At 42.0% G+C, this 20,496-nt stretch overlaps 1 protein-coding gene across 9 annotated transcripts in view; it reads left to right on the top strand.

Annotated features, from left to right (window-relative positions):
• ABLIM1 (actin binding LIM protein 1) overlaps positions 1–20,496 on the top strand; it is a 319,662-nt gene that overhangs the window by 167,404 nt on the left and 131,762 nt on the right. For all 9 annotated transcript variants that reach the window (XM_049854690.1, XM_049854686.1, XM_049854687.1 and 6 more), the window contains 2 exons: positions 11,523–11,706; positions 15,105–15,214. In XM_049854690.1, coding sequence (XP_049710647.1) covers positions 11,600–11,706; positions 15,105–15,214 — 217 coding nt within the window. In that variant the 5' untranslated portion in view covers positions 11,523–11,599. The remainder of the gene's footprint in view (positions 1–11,522; positions 11,707–15,104; positions 15,215–20,496) is intronic.

The raw sequence follows: 20,496 nt of genomic DNA, 5'->3' as shown, positions 1-20,496 counted from the left end.
TGTTTACCTGGTCAAGGTCATCCAATAAAGAAAATATGCACTGAAAAAACACAAGCATTTCCATGGAATAAAGTGGAACAACATTGTGGGTTGGGAGGGTCGGAGTTGGATATACAGATTAAGGGGTTTTCTGTGTTTAGCTGAGATTTTAAAACTAAAATTGTATTATATAATTTATACACCATGAGAACTAACTCATGACATTTATATCTTATTTCCCAAATACAGCTTTGAGAAAGGGTTAAATTTTTTTTTTTTAATTGCAATGTAACACCTGTGATTTGACCTAGATATATAGGTGTTAAGGATTGAATTGTGTCCCCCAAAAATATGTGTCAAATTGGCTAAGCCATGATTCCCAGTATTGTGTGGCTATCCTCCATTTTGTGATCTGATGTAATTTTTCCATGTGTTGTTAATCCTAATCTCTGCCTGTGGTTAATGAGGCAAGATTAGGTTATGTTAAAGAGGATTAGGATGGGATGCAACACCCTTACTCAGGTCTCAACTCTAATCCCAGGTAAGGGAAGTTTCCATGGGGTGTGGCCTGCATCACCTTGCATCCCACAAGAGATAAAAGGAGAAGTGAGTAGAGAGACAGGTACCTTTTACCACCAAGAAAGAAGCACCGGGAGCAGACCTCGTCATTTGGATACAGGTTTCCTGCGCTGAGAAGCTCCTAGACCAGGGGAAGTTTGACGACAAGGACCTTCCTCCAGAAGTGTCAGAGAGAGAAAAGCTTCCGGTGGAGCTGGCACCCTGAATTTGGATTTCTAGCTTCCTAGACTGTGAGAGAATAGATTTGTTTGTTAAAGTCATCCACTTGTGGTATTTCTGTTATAGCAGCGCTAGATAACTAAGGTCAAGAAGGTGACGTGATTACATTGCACAGATCCATAGGATAAATGTGCTTGCTATCCTGGGTAGAAAGGCCATTTATCCTAGCACACATATTTTCTAACCAAAGATACAGGACAGTCTCCTTCAGGAGCCTGCTCTGGTTGTGATCATCTCTGTAGTTACAGCTGTAAACTGATCTAACCTATACCTCTTGGTACATGTAGAACAAACTTCTCCCCATTTTGTCCTCCTTAGATGGAAAAGAGCTGATCATTGATTTCCTTAAAAACACCCATCATGCTCTTAAAGACCGTTATTAGCCTGACCTCTTTTTCTTTGCTCTAATCCCAATTCCATCTACTTTTCAAGTGTTCTGTCCCAGACCTTTAATTATATCTCTTGCTTTCCTGTGATCCCATTCTGGTTTCTTCTCATCCATCTTAAATCACAGTTCTGTTCTGTCATCAGGCCTTCGTGGAAATTGCTAAAAACTAAGCAAAGCATTGTCCGACCCTATTCATAGCACATGTGAATTGAAACTGTCTCTTGAGTTGTTGAGCTGCAGTCAGTTTCAGTCGCCAAGGAAGTTCAGAAGAGTCTTAAGAGATAAAAGAATTTAGAAGGGGAGTGGAGTTACTAACTTGGAACCACTGTCCTATTGCCAGTTAGGCACTTTCAGGAGCAAAGGCGGGATTACCAGCTCAAAGTCATGCCCTTCACCTTATACTGTGCAGGAAGAACTTGGCTCCACCCACACTGCCCAGAACCAGCCTGGTTTAAAGCAACATGAAATAGGAGGAAAGAACAATATTTTTCCATCTCTCTTAGTATTTTGGAAGATATACAATAGCACAGGGAGTGGTTTCTGTCTTCAGTAAGCTTGCAGTCAGGACAAGGTGACAATCACAATGCAGCATATGGAAGTAGTAAAAAAAAAAAAAACAACAACCATTGCCATTGAGTCGATTCCAACTCATAGAGACCCTACAGGACAGGGTAGAACTGTTCCATAGAGTTTCCAAGGAGCGGCTGGCAGATTTGAATGTTCAGCCTGTTGGTTAGAAGCCAAACGTTTAACCACTGTGCCACCAGGGCCCCATGAGGTAATGTAAGGCAACATATATTAAGAGCCAAATGTCAGTATTTATTGTGAGGAAGCAGAGCCCAAGTGGACTAGAGGAGGCTGTTGCCTTCATCAGGAGGTGGGCCAGGGAGGTTGGGTGGGGTTAGAATTGGCAGGAAGTGAGAGGAGGTGTCCATCCGGCAGGGGGAGTGGGAGGAATGTCCGTGGTGTGCTCAGGAGGCTCAGTTTCACCGGAGTGAAGCACTAGTGTTTGGAAGAATCAGATGAACTTTTGGAAGGTGTGGGGGCCTAATAGGCAAGAGGGTGCAGGAGAGCCACTTGACAGTAGAAGTGCTTTTGTCCAGTTAACTAGGAGCAGTTAGCATGGATTGGGCATGAATTGGGCAAGGAAAACTCTAGAAAAAAAGAGTCCATTAGGAGTGTTAATAGACCCCATTCTAACTGCTTTTTCTGGTTGCTGGTAAAAATGGTGATGAGACCATGCCTTTATCAATTTCCTATAGGTTTGATTTATAGATACACGTATAACTCTCACTGAGGCTGTCATCCCGGTGGCTAAGAGTTTATAAAAGGCAGAGATACATGACCTACGCCTTTATGGGGACTGAAAAGAAGACAAGGATAGGAGAGGAGGTAGGCCTTAGTGAAATTTACCTGTGGACCCAAAATTCAAATATGTAGCCTTGTTTGAAAAATAAATACCTCCCTGGGGTAAGTAAGGTTCTATAAAGAATAGCCAAAAACCAACCCACTGCCATTGAATTGATTCTGACTCATAGTGACCCTAGAGGACAGAGTAGAAATGCCACATAGGGTTTCCAAGGAGCACCGGTGGATTCGAGCTGTCGAACTTTTGGTTAGCAGCTGAAAGCTTAACCAACCTTTCATTTTTTATCTTGTACATATTTTCAGCCCTTATGCCATGGGTCACTGCGAATTGGAACCAACTCTATGGCAGCTAACAACATGCCATTTTAAATATTTTTAAAAACCTTATGGAAAATGTTAATGCTTGTAGTTGTGTTACATGTCCAATCTTAAAAGGACAAAAAAGGCACATTGAGTGAGAGATGTTATCCTGAGTGGTATCATTGTTACTCGAGCTGGTTGTAGTTAATATTGCTTGCATATGAAGCCTCCAAATTAAATATAAACCCTTAAGTGCCCGGCTTTTGGGGCCCATCTCACCATCTGCCTGAGCTTCTAACTACGTTCCTTACCAGAAACGATGCTGGTTTTAATGTGCATTTAGAAGCTAATGTTAAAATTATTCTGCCATATTTTCTGAGGCATAGTATTTGCTTCCAGGATGACATGTTAACAAATAGTTATTTCTGGTGGGAAGCTGCCCCCTCACATTATTGTTTACGAGCCTCTTTTGAGCTATTTTGAGCTCTGGACTGGAGCTGCAGTGTGTGGGAACTACAAACATATAGTACCTGGGTTTTCAGAGCAAAAACTGATGAAATCTGACCCCACACTATAATGAAAATTTTCGTGGTTTGAGAGGACGCTGTGTCAGAGTCTACCTTTGTACTGTCTATGAAGAAAGGATTTGAGGAGGTGAATAGGATAACATCTTTGATGAAATAAACACCCCCCCCCCCGGCCAAAAAACCAAACCCATTGCCATCAAGTCAATTCAGACTCATAGCAACCCTATAGGACAGAGTAGAACTGCCCCATAGAGTTTCCAAGGAGCACCTGGTGGATTCGAACTGCCGACCTTTTGTTTAGCAGCTGTAGCACTTAGTTGGAGTAGAGGATGGAGGAAGAGGACAGCAAGTGTGTAAGGGAGAATTCTGTGCCCTGTGCCTATCCCACTCCCAGCTCTAGTACTTGGCAGCCCAGGATGGGCAGGGATGGCACTGTCCCAGACAGGGAGAAGCAGGGATTTTTTGTTTGTTTTGTTTTTAATTTTATTGTGTTTTGGGTGAAAGCTTACAGCACAAGTTAGTTTCTCATTCAAAAATTTATACACCAATTGTTTTGTGACATTGGTGGCAATCTGCACAATGTGTCAACACTCTCCCCCTTTCTTTTTACACCACAGGTTTCCTGTGTCCATTTGTCCAGCTTTCCTGTCCTTTCCTGCCTTCTCATCTTTGCTTTTAGGCAGGTGTTGCCCATTTGGTCTCGTGTACTTGATTAACTAAGAAAAACATTCCTCACATGTGTCATTTGTTTTATAGGCCTGTCTATCTTTGGCTGAGGTGGACTTCCTTCAGTTCTGAGTTAGCAGGGTATCCAGGGGCCATAGTCTCGGGGATTCCTTCAGCCTCTATCAGATCAGTAAACCTGGTCTTTTTTTATGAATTTGAATTTGGTTCTAGATTTTTCTCCTGCTCTGTCTGGGACCCTCTATTATGATCCCTGTCAGAGTGATTGGTGGTGGTAGCCGGGCACCATCTAATTCATCTGGGCTCAGGCTGGTAGAGGCTGTGCTTCACTGATCCATTAGTTGTTTGGAATTATATTTCCCTCATGTCTTTGGTTTTTTTCATTCTCCTTTGCTCTGAACATGATGGGACCAGTAGATGTATTTTAGATGGCTGCTCACAAGCTTTTAAGACCCCAGACGCTACTCACCAAAGTAGGATATAGAATACTTTCTTTATGAACTGTTAAGCCAGTTGACGTAGATGTCCCACGAGACCGTGGTTCCTAGCTCTTAGCCCCTGTAACTCAGTTCCTGAAGGTGTTTGGATGTGTCTAGGAAGCTTCTATGGCTTTACCTTGGTGAGGTTGTGCTGACTTCCCCTATATTATGTGTGTCTTTCCACTCATCAAAGTTAACACTTGTCTACTATGTAGTTAGTGATTGCCTCTTCCCACGCCTCCCCTTCCTGTAACAGAAGCAGGCTTTTGACTTGGCTGAGGGTTAAAAGTAGTACTTCCATCAATCACAAGAGGGCAAATATTGCATGATCTCACTTATATGAAATACCTAGAATAGGCAGATGTGTCAAGATCAAAGTTTACTAGTGGTTACTAGAGGGGTGGGAGGAGTCATTGTTTAGGGAGCTTTGAGTTTCTGCTTATGGAAGTTTTAGCAATGGATATTTGTGATGGTTGCACAATGTGATTGATATAATTGGTGTCACTAAATTGTACATGTGAAAAACATTGAATTGGCAAATGTTGTGTGAGATGTGTATATGTAAATATATACATATGTGTATATAAAGTCATTGCTGTCCGGTCAATTCTGACTCATAACGACCCTATAGGATAGAGTAGAGCTGCCTCATAGGGTTTCCAAGGAGTGGCTGGTGGATTCAAACTGCCCACCTTTTGGGTAGCAGCAGTGCTCTTAACCACCATGCCACCAGGGCTCCTTATGTATATAATTTTTTTTTCTTTTTTACAAAAACCAAAAAAAAGAAAAAAAAACTTTTGGATCACATGGCCTTTGTTACCTGGGAATGAGGGCAGTATAACCCAGGCCACAGCCACAAGAGGGCTCCACATCTTGGGGCAAGTTCAGAAGGGCACCTCTGGCCATGAGGGGACCGATGTGCTGTCAGAGGGGTAGACCGGCAAACCACCATATTGCCATCAGGCAAATCTGCTGCAAAAGACCTCTTTAAAGTGTTAAAAAGCAAAGATGTCACTTTGTGAACTAAGGTGCTCCTGACCCCAGCCATGATGTTTTCAATCACCATATGCACGTGAAAGGTGGACAATGAATAAGGAAGACCGAAGAAGGATTGATGTCTCTGACTGATGATGTTGGCAAAGAATATTGAATATACCATGGACTGCCAGAAGAACAAACAGATCTGTCTTGGAGGAAGTACAACCAGAATGCTCCTTCCAAGCAAGGATTGTGAGACTTCGTCTCAGGTATTTGGACATGTTGTCAGGAGGGACCAGTCCCTGGAAGAGAACATCATGCCTGGTAGAGGGTCAGCAAAAAAGAGGAAGACCCTCAATGAGATGGATTGACACAATGGCTGCAACAGTGGGCTCAAACATAGCAATGATTATAAGGGTGGCACGGGACTGGGCAGTGCTTTAGTCTGTTGTACATAGGGTTGCTATGAGTCAGAACGGACTCCACGTCATTCTGTTACAACAACAATACAAGGTGTTAATCATAGAAATTGCGGGAGGGTGGGGAGGGGAGGTGGCATATAGGAGCTCTTCATACTTTCTGTGCAATGTTTCTGTAAACCTAAAACTGTTGTAAAAAATAAAGCCAACTAAGGAAAAAAAAAGTAAATTGATCATGTTTGCGTAACAGCTCCTCCCACTCCTGCTAGTAGGAATCGATTACAACCTACGTGAGAACGCGGCACGACAGAGAGGTGAGCAGCCTACTCAGTGGATGAAGAGAACAACTTTGGGCAGAATTTTAAGTATTCCCCATTCTTCTAAAATCTTGGCAGTAGGAACTAGTTGACAGGCAGATAGAATGTCACTGAAATGAATTTGTTGGAACATAAAATGTTAACTGCTTTTTTGAGAACGTTGAAAAAATTACTTGCTACCGCAGCCCCGTTTGTGCCACGAAAATACTGTTCTGTTTTCACTCTTGTTTGACGCCTCCATACTTTGTTCCGCTGCTGTTCCGTGGTATTTTTACTACATGGGCAAACCAAAAACAAACCCATTGCTATCGAGTCGATTCTGACTCATAGCAACCCTGAGGACAGAGTAGAACTGCCCTGTAGGATTTCCAACATCTTTTTCCCGTGGTGCGGCTGGTGGGTTCAAACTGCTGACCTTTCAGTTAGATGAGTGCTTTAACCCCTGTGCCACCAGGGCTCCTCTACTATGTGGGCAGCTCTGATTAATTTTTTTTTTTTTAAGATTTAGAATTTTGAAGTATGACTGCTACTAATCCCGCGTTTTTATATTAACTGGCTTAGATGTACATATTCCTGTTTAACTAATTGGACTCAGTGGTTTGCAGAAGATAAATTCAGGAGCGTAACATCAAAGCACTTGGCCGTGTGTGGGCATGCCTTGGTGATGGCAAAGCAGGGTCTGATGCAGTGGGGCCTTCAGTGGGGCGTGTTTTAAATAATCGATCATCAAGAAGTAATGTGTTTAATCTCTTCCACTGGCAGCTCCATGTTTTTATGAAAAGAATTTATGCTTTTCCCTCGCCATATGTTAACTTTCAACTCAAGCAAAGACACATAGTGCACTCAAAGTTAAAAACCTAAAGATAGCCTGCTGGAATTTGACCTTGCAAGTTGAGATTTAGCGATAATTTAGAGGTAAATGTTTTCCTTTGTGCCATCAGCTAAAAAGTATTTCCTAAACTGTTAATATAAAATCCACCAAAGCTTTTTTTTTTTTCAACTTTAAGCACTTGTCTTTAGGTATTTTTGATTAAAAAGAGTAACACCTTTGTCAAAGTGTAATGTACAAAAAGTTAAGTATATGCCTCTCATACAAATGCAGAATGAATGTGTATCCAAGGTTTCTCGGACTTGTTAATGAGAGAGCCAGCAGGACAGAAAACTGGTTCAAAGGAGAGTGAGAGAAATGGGGTTATAAAGGAATTGAAGAAAGAATGTTGGAATAAGATGGCTGGGTTGGATATAAAGCTGATGAGCCTTCCCATAAAAACCAGGATGATAAAACCAGACAGAAATTATCTGCATCTCTACTGGACAAAAATCTACAAGTTAGCATGTAGCTTCGCAACCCCTGGACCCTGATCAATAACAAAACCCAGCCAGTTGCCATTCAGTCGATTCCAATTCATGGTGACCCCACATGTGTCACAATAGAACTGCACTCCAAAGGGCTTTCAGTGGCCCTGATCTTTTGGCAATAGGTCACCAGGCCTTTCTTCTAAGGCATCTCTAAGAGCTCATCCAACACAGACCCAGACCCCTGGATAATGAAATAATCCTTGAGTAAGTCTGTTAAAGTATGCTGCAATATCACATTGAGCGAACCTGCTTCCCTCCTTTACCCTTTTTTCCAAATTTTGGATAATTTTTCTTAACATCTTATTAAAAGTGAATTGATAATTAGGTATGTGAAGAAACAGTTAATAATTCTTCATCCTCCTGTGATAACCAATTTAATAACCCTATGTTTGTGTTAAGGAGCCTTGGTGGTACAGTGGTAAAGCACTCGGCTGCTAACCAAAAGGTCAGTGGTTCAAACCTACCACCCACTCCACCGGAGAAAGAAGTGGCAGTCTGCTCCTGTAAAGATTGACAGCCTCGGGAACCCTATGGGGCAGTTCTACTCTGTCCTATAGGGTCACTATGAGTCAGAATCAGCTTGATGGCAATGGGCTAGGTTGGGCTGGGATGTTTGTGTTAAGTCATGTTTCCTGTTTCATAAAAACATACATAGACTTTTTTTGAAATGGAATTATTAAAATTCTTTACTCTGTGACATTTGTTCTTTTCAGTTAATATATAATGAACAGCCTTCTGGATTATAGATATTGATCTAATTCATTCTTATTATACCAGTTCCATAGGCTAGATGTACCATAGTTTATTGAAACATTGCTCTACTGAAGGAAATTGAGTTTGCCCAGTTCTTTGCCAGTGCAATCACTGTTACAAAAAAATGCTTTTAATACATGAGTGTGATGCTGAAGGCCAGGATCTGAATAATGACAGTGAGAAGGCAGAGGAGGTAATGGATCAAGGAACTGTTATAGGGAAGATGGACAGGATTTAGTGGCCGGTTGAAAATTTTGGTGTATGGGTTGGAGAGTGAATGGCGCTGCCTCTTTATTGACAGAGGGAAGAAAAGAAAAATGGCAGAAGGTTTTGGGGAAGGGGGTGGCAGAGAAGCTGAGAGGATGGGACCTGTTTTGAAAATGCTGGTTTTGAGATGGGCATGCTGTGTCTGTCTAGCAGGCAGCTAAAAGAAGAGCCTGAAGGGGGGAAGAGGCCACAGAAGAGAGACATTGATTTCAGAATCCTTTGTGCAAAGTCATATTGAAGCTGTGAGGCTGGATAAGCTGTGTTCCCGGAAGGCCTTATAGAGGAAGGAGGTGGGGCCCATGGGAGGAACCTGCATTTAAGGGTCTGGCAGAGACTGAGAAGGAGTGGTCATAGGACGAGAAGAAGGAGGAGATGAGGAAAGCCTTGGAAGGCAAACGCGAGAAGAATCTGAAATTATAACTAGTCCCTTCTTCCCGTGTGCTGTGGTGTCAATTTCAACTCATAGTGGCCCTGTGTGACAGAGTAGAACTGCCCCATGGGATTTTCTAGGCTGTAATCTTAATGGGAGCAGATTACCAGGTCTTTCTCCTGCAGAGCTGCTTTGAGGGTTCAAACCTCCAACTTTTCAGTTAGCAGCCAAGTGCTTAACTGTTTGCACCACCAGGGCTCCTTAATCCATCCTAAAGAAATACACATAATTTTAATGCTGAATATCTCTGCTAGGGATTAGCAGCACAGACTTTCATTCTCACTTCTTGGGGACTCTCAACTTGTGTAAGCCTTTAACTACCCCTACCTCTGTGAGTCTCTCTTCCAACACTAGATTCCTTGTTGCATAAACCACCAGAAGTAATGGTACGGTAAGTATGGCAAGTCAGTGTGGGCTAATGCTTTGAATTTAAGGACTAAACCAAATCAAATTCCAAAGAGACAGAGTTAGAAAATGGCTTGGCAATTGTCAACAGTAGGTTTAAAGCCTTTCATATAACAACTAGGTTCTTATAAACTAAGAGTTTGTTGATAAAGAAGAGTGTATGCCAATTTCACAAAGCCATATAAACTAGCAAGGCTGCAGAGAGGTACACTAAGAAAGCAGTAAATACGAAGAATTTCTAAGATAGAATTAGCTTTGACACAGTCTCAACATTCTGTATTAGCATGAAGCTTACCCTGTTGTCACCAGATCTTTTTATAAAGGATCTGTGAATTTTTAAACCTAGTCCAGGTGATTGAGGGAGATGATAAAGGGAATTTCACTTAGTCCAAATGCATTCTTTTGTCACCTCTAATGGTTTGGAGATACACCTAGGTTTGGAAGAGTGACTGAGTCATCAGAACTGCTGATGTCACTGATGACTGAAATTGGTGGGATCCTGCCAAGTTTGAGGCAGGATTCAATTTAATTCAAAAGTTGTTTCCAGTATTACACTAGCTACCATGGTTGGGGATTTCTGAAGCAGAATCAAAAGAAACAAAGGCGAAGACTCTTACCCATAAAGCACCTTGTAGTATGGTGGGATAATTAAGATATACACAGAACAATATTGAAGCAAAATCTTTAAGGTGTTCTGTGGTCCATAGGTTGATGTTTATTGCTGCTGACAGGATTTGCAGGGAGAGTGAGACTAGCCCGTGTTTGGGTTCCCTAGACGCACAGGACACATTTGGTAAGAAGCAGCAGGTGTGAGAACAGTGGGGGCAGACGGAGGCACTGGCAGGTTAGAGGAGGCAGCAGGTGGTGCCCGAGCTGTTTTTGAGGTAACATGATCAGAGTAGTATTTATAGGGTGGTCATTTTCAGGCGTGATGGACGCAGGCCATAATCTTGGGTTCCTTGATGTAAATTGCAAAGGAGACCATAGCTGCGGAGTGTTGATCTAAACAAACACTGACGAATCCACAGTGGAAAGCTTGTTAGCAGGTGCTCTGTCACCTAGAATGTCTTTAATAGCTTGCAGCTAGTAAAGACTGCTAACTCAGGGTGGAGGGGTAGTTACCTTGGTGAGAATCTAACTGTGCTCTGCACTAGTCTATCTAAATGAATTAGTAAGTGGGAGTTAAGCAGTGGAACCCCAGAAGCCTTCTAGTAGTTCCTCACAAAAGCAGTGAGGGTGATAGAACTCACCCTCTCCCCACCCAGATGCTTGCAGGAACAACAACAACAAACCAGTAGATTCTTTGCCTAAGGCCCTTAGTGGTACAGGAGTCACCCAGGGGAATAGAGAGGTTAAGGGTGGCCATTCCATCCTCGGCTTAGCTTCCCAGTCATGAAGCACTGGAAAATCTTCACTTTCATGGACTCTTTAGGCTTTGTTTTTGGACATTGTTGTGACCTTCTCTGGTCTTGCCTGAACACATGGACCAGACCCCAGCCCCTGGCGTCCCAGGACCCGCTTGTTTGCCCCATCTCTGGAATCTGCAGGTGTACAACTTTGAAAGAGATGCCGAAATCCAGACACAACAGAGCATCCCCTTTTGCATGTACAGCCACTGCCTTTGGACTTGTGGGAATTTATTAGTCAGCTCAGCAACAGTCTTGGCCAAAACCAAGTATTTGTGTTGGCAAGCAGTGGGCACCTTTCCTAAATAGCACTGCCAGGGACACCTTTGTTCATACTTGAAACAGCCTTCACCAACTCTATCTTTCCATCAAAGGCTGTTTGATTACCTTTGAATCTTAGACGTACCACAAAAGCAGTTGAGACCTAGCCAATGGATTTTACTTGTATGAGATATTGCATAACTCCCAAAGGGAGAGGAAAAAAGGGGGAGGGATGCAAGAGAGGAATTGGAGCCCAACAATAAATAGCTCTTTGTTCCAGTCCCCTCCCCGCAACAATCCCAAACCATTGAGATCATAGAGTAAGCAACCAGCCTTCAGTAGAAGGCATCTGCTGCCCAGAGGCTTGGCTGGTGATGACCAGATGTGAACTTGTCTCTCTACAGTGTGTGGCTGTGACCTGGCACAAGGGGGCTTCTTCATCAAGAAAGGGGAGTACCTCTGCACCCTGGATTACCAGCGGATGTATGGGACACGATGCCATGGCTGTGGGGAGTTTGTGGAAGGAGAGGTGGTGACTGCCCTGGGTAAAACCTACCACCCTAACTGCTTTGCCTGTACTATCTGCAAGTAAGTGATTATCTTTGCTATGCCTACATCTTCCTCCAGCAGGGAAATACTGGGTTTGGCTCTCATAGCATGGGATACAACATCTTTTATCTTGAGTAGCATTTAGTCTTAAAAATCTTTTTTCTTATGTGTCCTTAGATTTCTTTATCTTCCTACTATATTATCAGTCTTAGTTTGGAAACTACATACAATATCCACTGTGAAGTAATATGACTGATTTTAAGTGGTTTGAAACCAAATCTAAAAGTAGCTCTGAGTCTTGATACATTTTGGAGAAGGACACCATCAAGGAGAAGTGGTGTAACTGCTTAGAAAGCTAAAGCTTATTTGGAAGTATAAGCTCTTGTTTGTATGTGTGTGTGTGTGCGTGTATTTAAAATAGTCTCATTTACTCTATAGCAAGGGTTGGCAAACTCCAGCTCATGGACCAAATTAGACCCAATGCCTGTTTTTATAAATAAAGTTTTATTAGAACATAGCCACACGTATTTATTTACATATTATCTATGACTGCTTTCAAGCTACGGGGCAAGTTTAAGTAGTTCTGACAGAGACCCTATTGCCTGCAAAGCCTAAAAAAATATTTGCGACCTGACCTTTTAGGGAAAATGTTTGCCAACCTTTGCTCTATAGGCATCTATCATCTACCAAGGTTAAGTTTAACCTCAAAGCCATCTTGAGTCAAATGATCAGTCAGAGAGAAATGTGAAGTGTGAGTGGGAAGATTCGTTGTTGTTGTGTTTCTAGGACTACCCATATGGAATTTCAGATGGTTTGATTCCTGTAACATAAGTAACAGACTGACCAACAAGGTTCGGCCCCTTTATTGATCAATTCTAATTCGTCAATCCCATGCCTTTTGGAGTAGCCTTGTTTGTGGTTTGTTCCGTTTTGCTAGGCCTTTCTAAAAAACAGAAGAGGTGTTTTGTTTTTCAGCGTCCTATGTTTCTAAGCTAGAGAGATAAAATTTTATTTAATTGATTAATAAGATAATACTGATAGATAAATCATAATAAGACTTAGAGGAAATATCCATAATAAAATTATTTTAATAGCTTTGCAGAGCTATTATCCCATTTCTCAATTAATTACATTCTTTAAAAATCATAATTTGGGGGGAAAATTCTGGCTTAATGGCCTAAAATTTTGTCCGTATTTAATTAAAAGCAAAGCTTCATGCTGACATGTGTGTTTTCAGGCTGTGGCACACATGCTCAAGAGCCCTGGGCTGGCATTCAGGAGACTCAAGGTCTAGTCTTGCTTGCCCGACTGATTTAAGAGCTACATGAATTAACCTTTCCACGGCAATTGCCTCATCTGTAAAATAAGAGGCTGTGGACTAGATGAGAGTGGCCCCCCAAACCTGGCTGATCACTGGAATCCCGTGGAGAGGGGGTCTCTTTAAAAATACCCGTTTCTAGCCTTCCCACTCAAACCAAACCCTGATTCTGATTTAGCAGTTGTGGGTGGAGGTTCCCAACTATGGTGTTACTCAGCCAGGTTGGGAGACCCCGGTCCATATAAACTCTAAGTCCTTCTTACAAAGCAGATTTGAGGCTTATTTAATGAATTAATTTAATTACTGAGTATGACCTAGTAGGCCCACTGGCATCCCCCAGAGTATGAATTTGATTGTTAAGGACAGAGCAAGTTCTGAGTTGGTGTTAGCTACCTGTACCTCCCTCTAGCCTGCTCTCCCTAGCTGGGTGTTACCGGATTGAATTGTTTCCCAGAAATGTGTATTGACTTGGCTAGGCCATGATTCCCAGTATTGTGTGATTGTTCACCATTTTATGATCTGCTGTGATTTCCCCATGTGTTGTAAATCCTACCTCTATGATGTTAATGAGGCAGAACTAGAGGCAGTTATATTAATGAGGCAGGACTCAATCTACAGGATTAGGGTGTATGTTGAGTCAATCTCTTTTGAGATATAAAAGAGAGAATAGAGCAGAGAGGAGAGGGACCTCATACCACCAAGAAAGAAGCACCAGGAGCAGAGTGTGTCCTTTGGATCTGGGGTCCCTGTGCTGGGAAGCTCCTAGACCAGGGGAAGATTGATATCTAGGACATTCCTCCAGAACTGACAGACAGAGAAAGCCTTCCCCTGGAGCCGGCACCCTGAATTCAGACTTCTAACCCCTAGAATGTGAGAGAATAAACTTCTGTTTGTTAAAGCTATCCCCTTGTAGTATTTCTGTTATAGTGGCACTAGATAACTAAGACACTGGGTAATCCAGGCAACTCACGGAAGCTCTCTGGGCCACATCTGTACAATGTGGAAAGTGACAGAGCACCAGGAGAGGAGAGAAGACCACTGCTCTTCAGGACTTGTAAAATCCATGGATTTAAGAATTTAAAAATCTCCTTAATCGCTGGTACCAAGCCCATTCATTTGTGGAGTTAAGTCCACATTTACCTATGTGCGTGTGATATAGTTAGGCAGCAGAGAGGCAACTTATAGAAAGATAGCAGCTGTGAAACTAAAAAGTGATGTCCAGAAGCTTGAACTTGTCCTTGAGTATTGCTTCTGACTTCCATTTGTGACAGTGCCTGGCTTGTGAGTTTTTTACATTTTCTGATGGATAGGATCACACATTTGAAAACTCCTGTTGATGAAGATTATTGGCAAATTGGCCAACTGCAAATAAACGGGCATGGAAATTGTCGTATGTCAGTATTAGTGACTTTTGTAAACAGGCTGTCTGCCTGCTGAACTGGGAGGAAAAGAAACTGATAACATACTGCAGAAGATAACATTTTTGCCAAATATGCTGTTACTACTGAATACCTAATGTGAACTTCTGAAAAGAAGTTAATACTAATTCTCACGCAGATATTTCCTATTTACGACATGTAAATTTCTCCCAGCTCATAAGAGACAGGGTCTCAGACACTCTGAAACATTCAGGCCATCCATTCAGATGTTTGGAACAAGGTCTAATTCTGTGTAATGATGACCTAGATCTAGGCGTGGCTCCAGGGAGCTCGAAGCGCTGATGCTTGACTTGTAATCAGTTCTCCTGGGGAGGGGCCTCAAGCTTGAGTAGGAATTCATGGCATTTAAGATAGTTCTTCATAGAGAATTTGGAAATGTAATGTTTTGTGTGTCTTGTTTGGTGACTTGTTGGAACGTCCTTCTACTAATGAGCAGAGTAAATCATTCCATTTTACTCTCTGGTTGCCCGTTAAACGGTGCACATTCCCTTCTTCCCTCAAATGATTTATTTGTTTGGATTGTATCCAGCTGGCTGGCTTGGTTAAGACCGCATTTCAGACATTTTGGCTGGTGCTTCTCCGAGAAATGAATTTGCACTGGAGGGCAGCAAACAGAAGGAGTAAGGAAAAGGAATGAAATCACTAGAATAACCTTGAGGATGATATCTTTCTGTCTCCAGGCGCCCATTTCCACCCGGAGACCGAGTCACGTTCAATGGGAGAGACTGCCTTTGTCAACTCTGTGCCCAGCCCATGTCCACCGGCCCTAAGGAAGCCGCCTGCTCCAGCAGTAAGTGCCCAGCGACCCTTTGATGTGAATTCCTTCATAGCTCAAAGGTAGCTTAGGCAGGGACCTGTAGCTGGTTTCCTTTTTGAAAAAGCCTGTTAGCTGGAGCCAAAAGCAGTTCTATCTAAGACATTTTCGGTGGTAAAGCATGATCCTTGGTGAAGCCTTTCACTAAAACCCATGCAGTGACAAGCATCTCTCTTATTTCAAAAAGTCATAAAGAGTTGGACGTCAAACTGTGCCTTTTGGCTTTAACCAAAGGGCAAAGAATTCAGACACTTTAGAGAATGAGCATCTGTGGTTGTGGAGGTTGAGACGTGACCACATCTGCAGGTGATGTAATTGATTGCTCTCTCTGTTAAAAAAGCTATCTCCACTGTCCCCAAGTTGCAAATATGGTGACTTACAGCTGTTAACAGTTGCTGTGGGATCCATTCTGACCCATGGCAACCCTAAGTGTGTCATAGTAGAACCGTGCTCCATAGGGTTTTCAGTGGCTGATATTTCAGAATTAGATTGCCAGACCTTTCTTCCAGGGTGCCTCTGGGTGGACTCAAACCTCCAACCTTTCAGTGAGTAGCTGAGCACATTAACCATTTGCACTACCCAGGAACTCTGTGGTAACTTATACTTACCCTTAAATTGTCCTTTATCCATGTGGAAGGTCTCTGTCATTGATTCATTTAGCAGATAAGTTGCTGAGAACCTACAGTGTTCATTGCATCGGCGAGCTAGCCGTAAACAAAAACTCTGCATCTCAGGAAGCTTGCTTTCCAGCAAGAGCAGATAGATAATAACTACAGACACACAATAATATCTACTATGCCAAGAGGTAATTAAGTCCTAGGAGGGAAATGAAGTAGGATCAAGGGGCTACATTTATATAGGCAGTCAGGGACGACCTCTCTAAAAGGTGGCACCTCAGGAGAGACCTGAAGAAAGAGTGGGAACAAGCCACACATACATGGTGGGATTTGTAGTTCTTTATGAAAAGGCCTCATCTGACCTGTGTGAATCCCAATAGAACCAACTTGCCCCAAAATAAAAATAGTGGCCAATTACACTATTTCTTCTAGTGAATGGCCTTGGGTAGGTGTAGGTCAGTTAAGGACTTTTAAGTGAAATGTTCTGAACACATCAAGCAAGGAAGCTTGACTTCCATCTTACCTCCTCCCTTTCCTGACCATTGGGAAGCAGAGGAGCCATTCACCTGGGTTTTTGTGTATTTTACCAATCCTTGGGAGACCTGGAATGAATCCTTTGAGCACTGCGAGTCTCAGTACGTAAGCATGAGATAAGCTGCTTCTGCTCCAGAAGAATTTTGTGTGGTTTATAACAGTGGTTCCACATCTTCCCATTAAATGGAAGAGCCTTATGCTGGTTCAAAACAAAAATGTTCTGACCAGAGTAATTGCATAGAAATTGGATTTTAACCGCTGGGAGGAAAGGAGAAAGTGAAAGTATGGATGCACCTTACTCAACAAACATGACCAGATCCTCAGCATTTGAATTTCTACAACTTACTGATAATTAAAAAGAGCCAGACACTTCACCAAAGAAGACATTCAGGCGGCTAACATGCACGAGGAAATGCTCATGATCATTAGCCATTAGAGAAATGCAAATCAAAACTACAGTGAGATACCGTGTCACCCCAACAAGGCTAGCATTAATCAAAAAAAAAAAAAGTAATAAATGTCGGAGGGGTTGTGGAGAGACTGGAACACTTACACACTGCTGGTGGGAATGTAAAATGGTACAACCACTTTGGAAATCGGTTTGGTGCTTCCTTTAAAAAGCTAGAACTGGAACTACCATGAGATCCAGCAAGCCTACTCCTTGGAATATATCCTAGAGAAATAGGAGGCCTCACACGAGTAGAAATATGCTCACCCATGTTCATTGCAGCACTGTTTATAATAGCAAAAAGATGGAAACAACCTAGGTGCCCATCAATGGAGGAATTAATAAACAAATTACTGTATATTCACACAATGGAATACTGCGCAACAATAAAGAACAATGATGAATCTGTGAAACATCTCATCACATAGATGAACCTGGAAGTCATTATGCTGAGTGAAGTTAGTCGCAAAAGGACAAATATTGAATGAGACCACTATTATAAGAACTCAAGAAAAAGTTTAAACACTGAGGAAAACATTCTTTGATCGTTACGAGGGTGGGGAGGGCGGGAGAGGGGTATTCACTAACTAGATAGTAGGCAGGAATTATTTTAGGTGAATGGAAGGACAACACACAATGCAAGGAAAGTCAGCACAACTGGACTAAACCAAAAGCTAAGAAGCTTCCTGAATACAACCAAACACTTCAGGGACAGAGTAGCAGGGGCTGGGGTCTGTGGACCATGATTTCAGGGGATATCTGGGTCAATTGGCATAACAAAGTTTATTAAGAAAATGTTACCTATTCCACATTGGTGAATGGCATCTGGGTTCTTAAAAGCTAGCAAGCAGCCATCTAAGATGCATTAATTGGTCCCAACCCACCTGGAGCAAAGGAGAATGAAGAACACCAAAGACAGAAAGAAAATAAGAGCCCAAGAAACAGAAAGGGCCACATAAATCAGACATTCCATCAGCCTGAGACCAGAAGAACTAGATGCTGCCTGGCTACTGCCAGTGACTGCCCTAACAGGGAACACAAAAGAGAGTCCCTGATGGAGCTGGAGAAAAGTGGGGTGTAGAACTCAAATTCTAGTAGAAAGACCAGACTTAATGATCTGACTGAGACTGGAGGAAACCCGGAGGACATGGCCCCTGGACTGTCTGTTAGCCCCAAACTAAAACCATTCCCAAAGTCAACTCTTCAAAGATTAGACTGGACTATAAGACATAATGGAAACTCTGGTGGTGTAGTGGTTAAGTGCTATGGCTGCTAACCAAAGGGTTGACAGTTCGTATCTGCCGGGCACTCCTTGGAAACTCTATGGGGCAGTTCTACTCTGTCCTACAGGGTCACTGTGAGTTGGAATCGACTCAACAGCACTGGTTTTTTTTTATAAGACATAAAATGATACTGGTGAGGAATGTGTTTCTTAGCTCAAGTATACACATGAGACTAAGTGGTAGCTCTTGTGCGGAGGTGAAATAAGTCAGATCGGGACAGGAGCTGGTTGAATGGACATGGGAAATACAAGTTGGAGAGGAGGAGTGTGCTGTCAATTATAGGAAGAACAACTAGGGTCATATAACAATGTGTGTGTAAGTTTTTGTATGAGAAAACTGACTTGAATTGTAAACTTTCACTTAAAGCACAATAAAATAAATAAATAATAAGAGCCAGAGTAGGACAGCAATGCTGGTAGGGTTTCAGGTTGAAATGGTCATTGTTCTTAAGTACCCTGCCCAGAGAGATAAAACTAGCCCCAGGTCACTGGGAAGGTCATCGTGGCCACAGTCACAGGCATTGTTTGAGAGGGTGCAGTAGTTTCTTGGGGCAGCCTTAACAATTTACCACAAAGTTGTTAACTTAAAGCAACAGAAGTTTATTGTCCCACAGTTCTGGAGGCTAGAAGTCCAAATTCATGGTGTTGGCAGATCATGCTTTCTCTGAAGGAGAAGATGTTTTCCTTGACTCTCGCTTATCTTTTTCTGGTAGCTTCAGATGTTCCTTTTTTTTTTTTTCAGATGTTCCTTTGGCTTGTGACAGCATAACTCCAACGCTTGCCATGTCTTTACATGTCCGTATTCCCTCTGTGTCTGTCTGTCTCTTCTCATTTTATAAGGACATAAATCATCGGATTAGGGCCCACTCTTCTCCAGTATGACTGTGTGTAACTTACCTAATTATATCCACAATGACCCTATTTTGAAATAAGGTCACATTAACAGGGGCCAGGTGTTAGAACTTGAATACATCTTTTGGGGAGATACAATTCAAACCATAACAGAGGGATTGCTTTGCAAGTGTGCTTGCTACCCAAAACCTTTGGAGGAATTCTTCAGTCTAGTTAAGGAAGAGAGTTTTATGATGACAGCTGTAGTGGAGAATCATGTCCAGAAGGCCTATGACAGGAATGGTTGCATCCTCAAATTTTGTAATGCCCAGCCATCTCTTTGGATAGGTGGGGAAATTGAGACTTACTCAAGGTCATTACAAGTTATTCAGTGATGAGATAGGATTATATGCAGATCCTTCAGCTCCTGGTTATTGCTCTTTTTGTTGTTTGATCAAATACTCCTCATTGTTTGGTTTAAGAAACAGGAGTGCAGACCTCCCGTCCTCTCAGTCTGTGCAAACTGCGAATATGTTTCCCAGTCACAGCTCTACCAAAGTGGTTATTCAAATTTTTATTTAAATGTTTTTTTCTTTGTCTATATTTCCTATTTTTATATGGCATACATGTTATACAACATAAAAAATAAATAATAAAAGTCTTAAGTGTAAAAATGTGATCAAACCCAAATTTGTTGCCTTTTTAATACTAGATTTAATAATGATTGCTTGTGTTCAAATTGTTGGGCCAAATCATATTTTCTCCCTTGCTCGTGATGGATAGAATTCCATTTCTGTGCATTGCCTTTGATCAGAGCGTTTTTATTTTTAACAAGTACTTATCTATTTAGATAAGTACTTGAATGGTATTTGTGGGGCTTGGGGGTGTGGATGTCTCTGAAAAAGAGAGCTCTTGTATCTGGATACACACATGCAAAATACCCAAACTTGGCAGGAACACAAACACTAGAGCAATGGGAATTTTCAGCAAGCTTCTGAAATTCATTGGAGCATAATTAGAAAACACTTGGTTGTAATTTTGTAAAGCTTTGAGAATGTCCTATACTTTAAAATTATCCTGGTGTGACTTTAATTCCTGTTTAAAAAAATAGTAAAGCACTCTCTAAATTTGGCAAAGCTTCCTAAATAGAAGCAGAAAATTTTTTTAGTGTGAAATATTTACTCTCTCCTTTGGTAATGTTCACAGAGTCAGTGAAATATACCAGACAGCCAGGGTCATCTTTTTCCTTTGAAATGCTCTGTTCAGAAAGAGGTTTGGTCTTTTGAACCATAGTTTTATTTTACATTTGGTGGCTGGTTTCCCATAGTTACTGGGTTGGAGGTGAAGACAGTTTGAGAGGGAAGACAGAGGTGAGAATGGCCAGCAGAAGCTAAGTGATGATGCAAGGAGAATTTGTACAAAATAGTCTCTGAGTTCCCTGAATAAAGATGCAACATTTCTATTCCAGCTGCTCAGAGGCTGGGGCATCTGTATTGTATTATGCCCAGTGCATTCTTCTCCCTTATAGTAATTCCTCTAACCTTTA

The sequence above is a fragment of the Elephas maximus genome, chromosome 16 (genome assembly GCF_024166365.1).
Source record: "Elephas maximus indicus isolate mEleMax1 chromosome 16, mEleMax1 primary haplotype, whole genome shotgun sequence".
Lineage (NCBI taxonomy): Eukaryota > Metazoa > Chordata > Mammalia > Proboscidea > Elephantidae > Elephas > Elephas maximus.
This window is presented reverse-complemented; position numbering and strand designations above follow the sequence as displayed.